Source organism: Pteronotus mesoamericanus, unplaced genomic scaffold (assembly GCF_021234165.1).
Source record: "Pteronotus mesoamericanus isolate MK-2021 breed Mesoamerican mustached bat unplaced genomic scaffold, CSHL_Meso_final contig_105, whole genome shotgun sequence".
Taxonomy (NCBI): Eukaryota; Metazoa; Chordata; class Mammalia; order Chiroptera; family Mormoopidae; genus Pteronotus; species Pteronotus mesoamericanus.
In genome coordinates, this window is record NW_026555006.1 from 4,417,205 (window position 1) to 4,431,145 (window position 13,941).

Sequence of the window (13,941 nt, forward strand, 5' to 3'; positions counted from 1 at the left end):
AATATTAGCTACTCTCTGTCTACCCTGGAGGCATAGATACCTAGAGAAATAAAGACTCTGGCCAGATAAATACAGAGACAGAATATTAGAACTGGTAGAGACCTTGGAGTTTATCCCTCCTGACTACTCATCCCCTCAGACACTTTATAGATGATCACTCCCTCACCCCAGAGAGAAGAAACATTTGGTCAAGGCCTCAGTATCTCAGGAGTCCAAGTGGCCTTAATTAAAGGTACCAAGCCCCACCTCCCCTGTGTCAGAGCCAGGGACTAGAATTCAATCCTCTGACTGCTGGCACAGTGCTCTTCAGTCTCATCCTGAGACAGCACCCTTGTGCTTCAGCAGCAATCCAGAGAGGTATAAAACCCTTCTGTTTGTCTGCTCAAATCATCCTCATTTGCCTTCTGGCATCTGTTAGAAGATGTTAAGATGGAAGGAGAGAGTAGGAGAGTGATTCTCCCAGTTCTTTCTTGGACCAATATGATCAGCATCTTCTGGGAATGTGCTAGTAATGCAAAATCTTGAGCCCCACTCCTGACCTAATGGATCAGAAACCCTGGAGGGAGGACCTAGAAAACTATTTTAACAAGTGCTCCAGTTGATTCTGATAGACACTAGAAGTTGATAATGAATTATAGTAGGAAATTAAGCATTAGAAAGACCCCCTGTTCACCTGGTCCTTCCTACCTTAGAGAAAAATTCTAGTCCCTTCTAAGGCTGTAAGGTAGTGGAATGAGCTGTGGGGTCAGATTTAGCCATTCCATAGCTGACTGGTGAGGTCTCTATCAAATGGGATAATAACTCCTACTACCAGTACCAGGGGATTGTCCTGAAGATTAAATGTGAGGTTGCCTGACAAACTATTTTCTAAAAAACTGTGTGTTGTGACCTTGTGAGAAATTGCTAGAGTCTGTATCTGGATTGTTACTTTTAGCTCTGAGAAAAAAATCTCTTTGGTACTGACTAGCTCTATATGGAAAATAGCCAGCCGACCAACTAGGGTGAACCCTTAATGGATGATGCTTATTGGAAATGTCTGCCTTGAGTCTTGGGTTCTGATGAATAGTTGGAATGGAGCTCAGCACCTCATGCTTGGGAGTAGCCAGTTGGAATTTCACCAAACTCAGTATGTTTGTTTTCCCCTTATTAAATTGTGAAGGAGGAGCTTGTTTATTTTTAACTGGGAGTCTTTTTCATTATTCAACAAAGTACAAAAGACAGTAGAACTTTAGAATGGTTCCCTTCCTTAAAGATTCAGGGCACTGGATATTAAAAGTAACAGAAAATACTGCCTTGGAAATAAGTGAATTGTATTGAAATTCTTATCCCTTTGCTTTTGCACTTAACTTTCTTGAACCACTGACTTGTAGAATTAGAAGAGATCTGAACAATTATTGATTCTATTTTTTTAACTCCTTATGTAACTCCTGTCTATCATATCCCCAACATTTTGTAAATTAGCCCCTTTTTGCACTTCTCTGGTAACCAGGAGTTTACTGTAAGTGGCTCATCCTATATGGGATAGTTCTTGCTCTTAGAATGCTCTTCCATTTCTTGAGCTGAAATCTACCTTCCTATAGCTTCCCATCCCTTCTTTGCTTCTAGCTTCACATTCTAGAGTAAAATGGCATTGATATTCTCTTAATAATAATAATAATAATATCAGCTATAATTTTGTCTTTGAGAAAATGAAACAGTAGGGGGCCAAGCACTGTGCTGCTCAAAGTGTGATCTATGGATTAGTGGTGGTCTATGAACAATTTGTCACCAATTTATGTCAGAAATTCAAAGTACTTAAATTTAAAATCTTTAAATATTGTATAGAAATTTTATGTCTGTTGGATCTAATAATAAAAAAAATCTGACTTAGAGTAGTCAAATTCATAGAGACAGAGAGTAGAATGGTCATTGTCAGAGGCTGTGGGAAGGAAGCAAAAAGCAGTTATTATTTAATGGGTTTGAAGTTTCAGTTTTGCAAGATGAAAAGAATTCTGAAGCTCCACGGTGGTGATAGTAGCACAACAATGTGAATGTGAATTGCACACTTAAAAGTGATTATATGATGGTTAAAAAAAATCTGGGCCCTGGCTGGTATGGTTCAGTGGGTTAAGTGCCCGCCTGTGAACCAGAGGGTTGCTGGTTCTATTTGGTCAGGGCACATACCTGGGTTGTGGGCCAGGTCCCCAGCGGGGGATCCACGGGAAGCAATCACACATTGATGCTTCTCTGCTTCTCTTTCTCTCTCCCTTCCCTTCTTTAAAAATAAATAAATAAAATCTTTTTAAAAATTTGGGCTTGCATTTTGTATGTTGGTTTTTAATACTTTCTAACACTTTTTATTAAATTTTATAAAACTATAGGTTTGTAACTGCTTGTGAATTAAAAAAAAAAAAGAAAGCAAACTAACTAGGTCTTTTAGCCCATATAGTTTGAGAAGCACTGAGAAGGGTTTGACCTCCCATAAAAGACAAATCATTAATAGGAAAGAAAGGAAGGCAGTGTATTGGAGCAGAGTTACAGGCAGAGGAGACTTGTAGGTAGATGGAAGTCATGGTGGTGGGTGAGAAATTGTAGATGTTCTCTCTCTCTCTCTCTCTCTTTTTTTTTTTTGGCCTCAATTTCTCAGTGTATTAGTAGTAAAATAATCAGTTAAGTGAGGATAAGGAAGGAAGGAAAGTTTAAAGAGAAAGGTGTGAAATAGTTATTTAGTAGGGTGGAAGGGTGTATGGAACTGGAAAAATGTAGTGGTATAGCCAAGCATTAGGGGCCTATTTGAGGATAATGACAACAAATTTAGAGGGAGACAAATCAGTCCACTCAGTATGAATTTCGATTTTTCTCCACTACCCTGACTCCCCCACTCCCACATCATTTTGCTGCAGGTTCAGGATTAGAGTTTTGTCAGGTGAGTACAAGGAAAAGAAAGCAGAACTGGAGAAAGAAGGTTAACGTGAGAATGATTTTCATGAGGTACAGTAGAATCTAAGCTCTTCACGAAAAGAAGTGAGGACATAGTGTGAGGATTAGTAGGGTCAGTGGGTTCCAAGTCTTGGTAGAGTTGAAGAATTTTTGGACTTGAGTATTAAAGAAACAAAGCTAGAAGTAAGGGGTGTGTGGTGGTAGAGTTGGATGGTTAAAATTGAGATTTTAGAGTGTTTGCAATTTGGTAATGAAGATATTTAAGGTATGAGCATGGAAATGAGAGGCTGAGGCAAGGGCGATCCTTAGAGGAAAGGAATCTGAGAGGCCAGGGCATTGGAAGAATCATCTAAGAGAACGGAAATCACCAAGGATTATGACACTAGAAATGAACGACAACCAGAAGCACAGGTGTCTATAGGTGACTGAAATGAGTGAGTGCTCTAGTTTCCCGTAATGACGTAATATTTAAAGCTCTTATTTTTAAAGGGAGGATAGGATTTGTGGGGGTGTGACTGCTTTAAGGAATGGGGAGCAACCAGAAAGAGGGTGCCGGGTCCAGGGTCCACGGCTGAGTCTGCGCAGTGACAGAGGAGGCGGAACCAAGCTTGGGCTCGTGGGCGGGGTGGGGGCGGGGCCTCCCGGGGGCGGGGTCTGCGCTCCGGGTCCGGCTGTCGCTGCGGGTGCTGCACTTCCAGCTTCTGAGGGAAGGAGGCTGAGGCCTGGGCCGAGCCCGGAGCCGCCACTCGCCGGAGCCTCCTGGAGCCCCCGCGTCGGCTCAACCTGGGGGCGGGCTCAGGCCCGGCCCGCCGCCGAGCCCAGGACAGAGGCTGCATGCCCGAGGACCAGGCCGGCACAGCCATGGTGAGGGAGCAAGGCCTGCCCGAACCGCAGCCGCCTGCCACCCCGGCTCCCGCAGGCCTGCCCTTCCCCAGCTCTGGTGCCCCCTCTGCGCCCCGCCTTTACCTCACCCGCTTGTTTCCGCCCCCTCGGCGGCTAGTCCTCCATTCCCGGGGCTCCCCGGCCACCTGCTGGGGTGACATCCCCTTTTCTCTTCCCTCCCTGGTAACACCCTTTAAAAAAAGAAAAATCACCCCCCAGTGACAGCGTCTTTCGCGTTCCCCTTTGCCGCCCCCTCTTCGTCCTTTAACCCGACCTTCCTTTTCTTCTCTACCATTTTGCGTTTGCCCCCCTTTGGGATCTCTACTACTTACCTCTTTTCCTACCCATTTTTCCTTCCTGCTCTGTGCTCTCGCTTCTTACCCCCTTTTACCATTTATCTCCACTGCCCCCTCCTTTCCGTATCATTTCTCTCCTTCGACCTCTACCATCCACATTTCCTCTCCCCGTTATCCGCCATCCTCTCTCCTCCGGGTCTCACAGTCGTCCTCATTTCCTTCTCCGGGTTTCAGGGGGCTAAGCGGGTACAATTTGAGGGATATTGCTTCCCGGGAGGGCCAGATGGGCATTCGTTGGCTTTCTTCTTCCTCTTGTTTTTGTGGAGGGTAAAGGCGTTACTGCAGGTATTGGAGAGCCTCGCAGCCTTATTCTCTAGTGTCATTGCAAAACCGGAGTGAAAGTATGCTTTGGAGTGATGGAATGAGGCCAGCGTGCATACTATGACCTTATGAGATATGTAGCCTTTCGACTGAAATAACTAAAATGTTTTGGAATGTATTTTTATCTTGAGGGTTAAAAAATGAAAAGATGTGGATGTACAACTTGGAAAATTTAAAAATATTTACTTACAGGTTTGACTGTTACTCCGGAAAAAATCGTTTGTTGTTGTTTGGAGGCAGAGACCAGGGCTTCTAAAGACTGAAAATCAGCTTAGCAGTCAGATGGTCACAGTACTCTTTAATACCTTCTATGCCTTCATTTGTTTTGACTTTTCTGAATTTAGTTGGGTGACCCTTATATTTGCAATTTTTCTCCTTCCTGTTTCAAAATAGGTTGAGGCTTCAGGTGGTTTTTCACTGAGTTGGGTCACACGTGGTTTGCAGTACATTTAATGAACACACTTCTCCATCATATGCAGCAATCTATATATATTGGTCTCCGGGAGGAATAAGACATTCTAGTCAAATCTAAGTCCTGGTAATCATGTTTTCCTAGGGGGGGGTCAGTTAATTTTTATTTTTTTCCCCATCTGTTTTTTAGGAAAGTGGTTTATAATGAAATAATTTAATTTGTGAACTTTGTCTAACTCACTGACTCTGCATCTTTGGACTGTCCTTCTCCTGTGTCTGCCTCCACAGCAACCCTTCACATTCACAACCAATCACACTGTCATTGTGTTAACCTGTTCTCCCCTTGAGACGCGAGTTCTAGGCGGCAACTGTGCCTTACTTATTCCTGTTATTCCCAGTGCCCCGTTAAATATAACAGGGATATGTTCTGAGAAATACATCGGTAGGTGTCTTTGCCATTGTTTGTATATCGTAGAGTAAGTACACTTACACAAATCTAATGGTATAGCTTACTACTCACCTGTGCTTTATGATACACCACCATTGTATATGCAGTCTGTTATTGACCGAAATGTCATTATGCAGTGCATAACTATAGGTAAGATGTCTGAGACAGAGGTTCTCAGACTTTACCATGAACCAGAATCAACGGGAGAGCTTGCAGGCTGCCCCTTCCAGGGTTACTAGGTCTGGAGTAGGGCCTGACAGTTGCTAACCAGTAACTGATGTCATGCCGATGTTCCTGGTCTGTGAACCACACTTTGAGAACCACTAGTCTAATATATAGTTCTTATTTTTTATTCATCCTACAATTTTTTTTTAGTGCCACTGACTGTTGTTATTGGGATAGTACAAATAATAAAACAGATGTGGTTCCTGCCTTTTTGTATCTTACCTGTGTGGACAATGTAGACATCCAAGTAGAAGGAGGAATTTTAAATGTGAAGAGTGCTAAAAATGGAAAAGTTGCAGTATCAGGGTATGGGATAGTCAGTGATGGTTTCCTAGAGGATCTTACTTTCAGGAAGAAAACTGAAGGATTAAATTGTAGGAATTGTGTCGTGGAAAACCACATAGAAGGAATAGCACATATGAATGACCTGTAGGGATTCACCAGTTTAACTGCATATCCTGGAGGTTTCAGCTAAAGGAACTCAAGGAAATCCCATCTGCCCTGTCTACCCCTCAAAAACAAAACAAAAAACACAAGTCACACACCTCTATCATATAACCATCCTTGATGGAATACATAACAACTGTAATTTTATATTTCTTGACGTGATTATTTGGTTAATATCTGTATCCAACCCCAGACCATACAAACCATTAATGTAGAGGTGATTTTTGACCAGCTACTAAGTAAGGGCCATGTGATATTCTAAATACTGAGGTTACAATGATAAAAAAAAAAAAAACCAAACCATGGTCCCTGCAGAGGGAGGAGGGTAGACAATAAATAAATAAATATGTAATGAGAAGTAATTACAAATGCTAAGGAGAAATAAATCAGGGAAAATTTGAGATTTTGATTCCCAGTATATGTTGTCAGTTTGGCTCAAATAAACTTATAAAAATTATAAATAAATATATCAGGGTAAAATATAAAGTGATATATGTGTGTATGTGGCAAATATGTTAGATAGTATGGTTAGGAAGCAATGCTAATAGCTAATATGACTACACAGGTCTTGTTTTAAGTGATTTACATATTTTATATCGTTTAATTATAATAACAATGTAATGAAATAAGTACTAGCTGTATGAATGTAGAGACCGTATTTGTCTGGCTCATCATTGAATCTTTAACACCTAGTGCCTGGTGCATAAATGCTCTGTAAATGTTGAATGAATGACTTTAGGCATGATCAGAAAGACAGGGAAGCTTGGTTGAGGAGGGGACATTTGAACTGAGGGTCTTAACAGGTGGGGTTTTATTGGGTATCTGGGAAGGAAAGCCATTTTTTGGCAAAGAGACCAGCTTGAGGGTAGAAGCTGAGGCAAAGCAGTTATGATGCATTCTGGGAAATGTGTGACTAGCATGGAGGGTACAGTAGGAAATGAGACTAGGTGAGCCTACAGTCAGATCATGGAGGAACTTGAATCACAGCCTCAAGAGTTTTTGTCTCATTGTAAAGACCCTGAGTACCTTGAAAGGTTTTTCTTGTGTCTGAAGGGATGTTATAATTAAGAGATTTGGAGGATGATCACTATAAATCAATATGAAACATGGTTTGGAGTGGGAGGAGCTGTTGCACTAGTCTGGGTGAAAAAATAAGTACATGAACTTTCTCCCTAGCCTTGTTATGATGGTGGTGATTTGATTGGAGGAAGAAGAATATAGGAAAATTAAATATGAAGATCTGGCACACCACTTCTTGTGAATTTTCCATAGAGACATTACTGTGGAGTTGTACAAGAAACAAAGAATCGTTAACAGATTTGCAATTTTGAAAATGAGTAAAGGCACTGCCTTTAAGGATATGTGAAAATATTAAAACAAAGTACATTTACTACACCAAAGTCCTTTATTTACAATTATGGTCTTCTAAAGGTGATGTATGTGGTCATTTGAGAAAATCAGCACTTTCCAACCTAATTTAATTTTTAAAATATATTTTGTAAAGATTTTATTTATTTATTTTTAGAGAGGGGGGAAGTAAGGGAGAAAGAGAGAGAGCACGAAAAACATCATGTGCAAGAGAAACATACATTGGTTGCTTCTCACACGCCCCTAAATTGGGACCCAGCCTGCAACCCAGGCATGTGCCCTGACTGGGAACTGAACTGGCAGCCTTTCAGTTTGCAGACCGGTGCTCAATCCACTGAGCCACAACAAACAGCGCAAATTTTAAAAATCGTGTGATATGATAAAGGAGTGATTTTAAGTAAAGTATATTTTATTTTAAATTATATATATAATTTATTTAATAATACTTTGAACAAAATACATTAAAACAAATGTTTTCCTGTTTTACAAATGACATATTAACATGAGATAAATCATTGTTTGTAATATGTTAAAATGAACGTACATTACAATGTAGATTGAAATTAATTATGTTTATGGTATCAAAATAGATAAGAAATGACTTTTTAACTTTAAATTGGGAATTACTGCATTTTTGTACTTAAAAAAATCAACAGGTTTTTATAATTGTTCTGTTTTGTCTCTAAATGGCAAAATTAAAGGAATAGTTCCAGGCTGCTACATGAAAGCTTATCTCCACAAATAAAACATTGGAAGTATCAATAGTTTTTTTCCAATAAATGAAAATCCTAATTGGATATAACTATCACTGCATGTCCTTTCTTTTTTTTAATGCTTAAACAAATACGGAGTTACCTTGATGTAGTACCATTTAAGAATCCTGATCAAATAAATGCATTCATTTATTTGTTTCATCATCAGTGTAGCTTATGTTTCTTGTCTTTAACCAACAATTCATTATAAGAATAAAAATAATTTAAAACTACTATGATGTTCAGTGTTCAGATGAAGTTATAATAATTGAGTGACTATAGCCCTGGCTGGTGTGGCTCAATGGATTGAGCATCAGCCTAAAAACTGAAAGGTCGCTGGTTCAATTCCCAATCAGGGCATGTGCCTGGGTTGCAGGCCAGGTCCCCAGTAGGGGGCATGCGAGAGGCAACCACACATTGATGTTTCTCTCCCTCTTTTTCCTTCCCTTCCCTTCTGTCTAAAAATAAACAAATAAAATCTTTAAAAATTTTTTTAAATAATTGAGTGACTATGATAACATGAACCAGTCTCCTAATTTTCATTAACTTATGTACAGCAGATAAAATTTTGGGTACTCTAAAACTATTCTGATTTTAAAGGGAAAATTTTTAAATAATTATTTTATTAAATGGTTAAAAATATACAAATTTGAGATAGACATCAGTATTGAATTTAATGACTTGCGCCATTGGGAAATGCTGGCTAAAACACTACTTTTTTTCATAGGTTCTAAAGCTAGTCCTTAAAAACACATTTAACCAAAAAGTGGAAGAAATAGTTGTTATTTACAATGTAATAAAAGACATGTTTAATGTTAATAGTAATTAAAATAGAAAAATAATGTTAATACACAATCCTTGAATACTGGGACATTTATTTGGAGGAGAATGATCTCATATAATAGCTTTCATTTAGTGAGCACACAATGTATCAGATGATGTACTAATTAATCTTCACAGTCCCATGAGGTTGATGATATTTTCTCATTGCATACATAAGAATAGTGAGGCTTTGAGAAATCAAGTAACTTTCCAAAGGTTATATAGCTAAAATAAGTGACAGAGAAGGATTCAAGCGCAGGATTGTCTGACCCCTAAGCTGATGCTATTTCAAACACCTTCCAGGGGCTTTCATGAGGTTGTAGGAATATTTGTATCATTGTTTCCATTATAAAAATAATTTATATATATTGAAAGGAAATTAGTCAAAGGGTATGTACAATTTTATGGTTCTTGATCCATATTGCCTCCTCTAAAGCACTTGAATATCATGTAGATGCCATTCTGTCTTTAGCATTTAGATACTTTTTTAACGTTGAGAGCTTGAGAGATACAGTGGGAATACACATTCAGAATACATTAATGGGGGGAAAAAGCAAAAAGCTGATAGGAATTCAGTATTATTTTAAAATGATACTGCTCTTAATTCTAACAACATCTATTATGCATTGAAAACTGTATATTTCAAGATACTATTATATAGAGAGCATACTTGGTATGAATATGAACTTGTGGATTTTTTATTAGTCCTTAGACTTAAGGAGCCTGCAGTTTACACTCCACTAGTTTACAGTGTTTTTATAGGGGTGCTGCGGCCACGCAGGCTGTACTGCACAACTCAAGTGGCAATCATACATATAGACAGCAGTGGATCTACAAAGATGTGTGTACTTAACTGTCAGTGTGTAGCACATAGTAGGGGCTCAGCAAATAGTTGTTAAATGAAAGTGTTTTGAATAGTATAGTAGGACCCTTATGATCTAATCATTAATGGCCTAATCATTTAATGATCGAATCGTTTTATGAGGAAAAGTCTTTGCATTTTATACTCTGTTATAGCACACATTATGTTCTTTTTCCTGATTACACTGTTTGTTTTTGCCTAGAATGCTGTCCTCCTTCCTGACTATTTAACCTTCATGTGTTGCCTTAAATCAGTGATTTTTCAAGTGGTGTGCCTCAAGAGGCACACTGGCAAGAATTTTTAAAACATGCAATACCTGACTACTTAGTCAGGGACACTGACCTCTCTTCCCTTAGCTTGTCAAATTAAAAAATGACAACAGCCAACACAACAATAGCTGTCTGGTGTGAATTAATTAAAATTATACCTATTTTTTTTTTTTGTCAGAGCAGCAAAATATATTTTTTGCTGTGCCACAGAATTTTATTATACTAATTAGTTTATATGCGCCATGAGATGAAAAAAGTTGAAAATTGCTGCTCTAAACCTTACCTCCTTTTTGAAGCCTTCATTACTTCCAGGTAGCCTGTGTTACTTTTTTACATATGCCTTTCCTGTACTTTTTATATATCTTGGTTACAACAATTATTCTGTGGTGGTGGTATTTTTTGTTAACAAGGCTGGCTGTCTCTCCAAATTGTGAGCTTTCTGAGGGCAAGGACAGTACCGAGTTTTATCAGCTTCATGTCTTAAGCACTTAGCACAATGCCTGAGATATAGTAAGAAGATAAATATTTGTTCAGTGAAAGAATGTGTGTATTTTTAGAGCATTGAATAAGGTGGCGTTAACTGGGATGTGTCATAAAAGAGTGCATAAAAGGTGAATGTGTGCCCTGGCCCATGTGGCTCTGTTGGTTGGAGTGTCGTCCCATAACCAAAGGGTTCGTTTGATTCCTAGTCAGGGTGCATACTGTGGTTGTGGGCTGAATCCCCGGCTGGGGCGTGTGCAGAAGGTGGCTGATTCGTGTTTCCCTCTCATTTCGATGTTTCTTTCTCTCCCTCTCCCTTCCCCTCTCTCAAACAAGAATAAAATAAACCTTTAAAAAAAAAAAAAAAAAAAGGTGAACACTCTGTACAGATCTCCTTGGGGGAAAAAAGAGGTTCAATGGGTAAGAAATGTTGGATCAGATAGTTTCTCTTATTAGCCTAAATGGTACTTTTGACCTAGGATACATGTTTCTGTCAAGAATAGTTGAGCTGGAGGAGTTAAGAAAGAAGCCAAGTGATTTCAAGGTGAACTGCAAAACAATATCCCTTTGTATAAATACTTGCGAATTACTTGTGTATAATGTGTGGAAGTGTCCTTAACAGAGAACAGAGTATTTAAACACAGATAGTAAAGAATCAGTTACAGGTAAATCTAGAGGGGTGGTTAATCATTTAAACATTTTGTTAACTCTATATGATGATCTTTTGTTTTTGTTTTTTCCTATCTCCATTTCTCTTCTGTAAAACATTTTTCTTAGCTTTCCAGGATCTTAATGCCTGTTCAATGTCAGTCTCCTTTCCTAAAGGCATTTTGGCCCTGGCTGGTGTGGCTCAGTGGATTGAGCACTGGCCTGCAAACCAAAAAGTTGCTGGTTTGATTCCTGATCAGGGCACATGCCTGGGTTGTGGGCCAGGTCTCTGGTTTCTCCCTCCCTACCCCTCTATCTAAACATAAATAAATAAAATCTTTAATTTAAAGTAATAAAATAAAAATAAAATACCTTTAAAAAGTTTGAATGTTCTTGGCCCTGGCCTGGTAGCTAGGTTGGTTGGAGCCTCATTGTGATACGTCAAGGTTGCAGGTTCAACTTCTGGTCAGGGCACACAGCAGAATCAACCAAAGAATGCATCAATAAGTGGATCAACAAATTGAACAAATTTTCTTTTTCCGTATCCCTCTCCCTAAAAATCAGTACCTATTTAAAAAAAAACTACTAGGTATGCAAAGTGATAGAAAAGCACAACTCAAAATAAGGAGAATGATTTATCACTTGAAACTGACCCAGAACTAACTCAGATTTTTTTTAATAAAGAGATTTTTTTTTTAAAGATTTATTTATTTTTTAGAGAGAGGGGAAGGGAGGGAGAAGGGAAACATCAATGTGTTGTTGCCTTTCATGCGTCCCCTACTGGGGACCTGGCCCACAACCCAGGCATTTGCGCTGACTGGGAATCGAACCAGCGACCCTTTGGTTTGCAGGCTGACACTCAATCTACTGAGCCACACCAACCAGGGCCTGACACAGATCTTCAAATTAGCACAGGACAGTAAAAATAGTTATTAAAAATACATTTCATATGTTCAGAAATTTTAGTGGAAACATGGAAGACATATATATATAAATAAAAGACCACCCCTGGCCAGGAAGTTCAGTTGGTTAGAGCACTGTCCTGATACGCCCAAAATTGAGGGTTCAATCCCCAGTCAGGGCACATATGGGAGTCAACCAGTGAATGTATGAATAGATGGAGCAGTAAACCGATGTTTCTCTTGTTCTCTCTCAAAAAAATCAATAAATAAAAGAAGTAAAGTTTGAATGTTCTTGATTAAATAACATCAGTTTCTTTCCATCAGCCTTGTAAACTTTGGCAAATCATTTCACCTCTCTATGCTTCCATTTTTAAATCTATAAAATGAAAAAGTTCTATTATATCCTCTCTGTGACCCCTTTTACCTTTTAAAAAAGTGTAGTAAAATTTTGGTAAGTTAAGGGTAAGTATTATAGTAGCATAGGTATGTCCTATTAGCTATTGTACTGTAGGATTATGGCAAGCTGCTTTTATAGCTTTAAATTTTTTTAACTCTTACCTCCATGAATATATTACCCAACTTTTCATACCAGAAACTATTCATTCAGTTATGTTAATATTTGCATAGTACTTTAGCATGTCAAAGGCATTTTCACATGTGTCCCATTTATTCTTCACTACCATTTTATGTGGTTGTCAAGATAGAGGTTCAGCATCAATTTTACAGATGAGAAAACTGGGAAGGTAATTTATTTCCCTCAGGTCACACAGCTAGTAAGTAGCAGAGCCAGGACTGAGTACAAACCCCAGTGCTCTTTCCATTATTAACCTGGCTTCTCCGTTTACCATATTATATTTCAAAACTCATGCTGGTAGTTAAGAGGAAAATGATGCTAAAATAATTCTTTGAGTTAATGATTCCTATGATCTGCTTATCAGCTCAGTGATTGCTGACTTGAATTTTAGTTTTGTTTCTTGGAATAGTTAAGTGGGCTAAGATGGAAGGCAAGGGGATTTATTTACCTTTTTAGGCCTTGATCTCTTGTAGGTGGAACTTTAGCTTCTTGTCCTTTAGCACATAGAGTCGTTTGCCACACTGGCCAGTCCTTGAAGTGAAATATGCAAGAAGCTTGCCTAACCTCCATTTGACATCTAGAGATCTCTGAAAGTAGTTGGTGGTTTTTTAAAAAGAAAAATGCTTGCCCATTGTCCATGCCAAATAGTTCATTATATCTGTACTCCGGAGCACAATATATCTGTGCCTTTGGTACTATTTTCTTGACCTTCTTCCTCATTTGTGAAATGATTGTGTTTGGAAAAGGAGGTAGAGGGATTAGGTATATCAAGGTTATATGAGTATTTATTCCTGGAAGTCTGACTTGATTGAATCAATAGTAGAAAATACAAAGGGAAAAAGCCCATAAACAAAGGAGAGATTTCCCATGGGCTACTACAGAAATAAGGAGTGAAAAATTGTCAATACCTGAACTTTCTCATACCCAGGAACTCAAATGTCACTTGTTTCCCATTCTTTAGTATATGTGCTGCCAAAGCGAGCACATCAATTCCATTCTTTAATTTCAGGGCTGGACTTGGGGCTTATATTTCTCTCTGGACATACAGTCTCTGTAGGGGGAAATAATTATTTTAAACACACCTAACAATAAATTTGTGCTTACTTGTTCATTTATTTATTCAGTAAACATTTAGTGTCCACTGTGTAGTAGGTAGGCATTGTTTCAGGTTCTAGCAATAACAAAACTGTTTTATGGAGTTTATATTCTATAATAATAGCTAACATTTCTTTAGCAGTTAATATATGCCAGTCAC

The 13,941-nt window shown here is 38.7% G+C and overlaps 1 protein-coding gene across 1 annotated transcript in view; it reads left to right on the forward strand.

Annotated features, from left to right (window-relative positions):
• The first annotated feature begins 3,568 nt into the window (after positions 1–3,568).
• ZYG11B (zyg-11 family member B, cell cycle regulator) overlaps positions 3,569–13,941 on the forward strand; it is a 67,514-nt gene continuing 57,141 nt past the window's right edge. Inside the window, exon 1 of the mRNA XM_054573187.1 lies at positions 3,569–3,783. Coding sequence (XP_054429162.1) covers positions 3,754–3,783 — 30 coding nt within the window. The 5' untranslated portion in view covers positions 3,569–3,753. The remainder of the gene's footprint in view (positions 3,784–13,941) is intronic.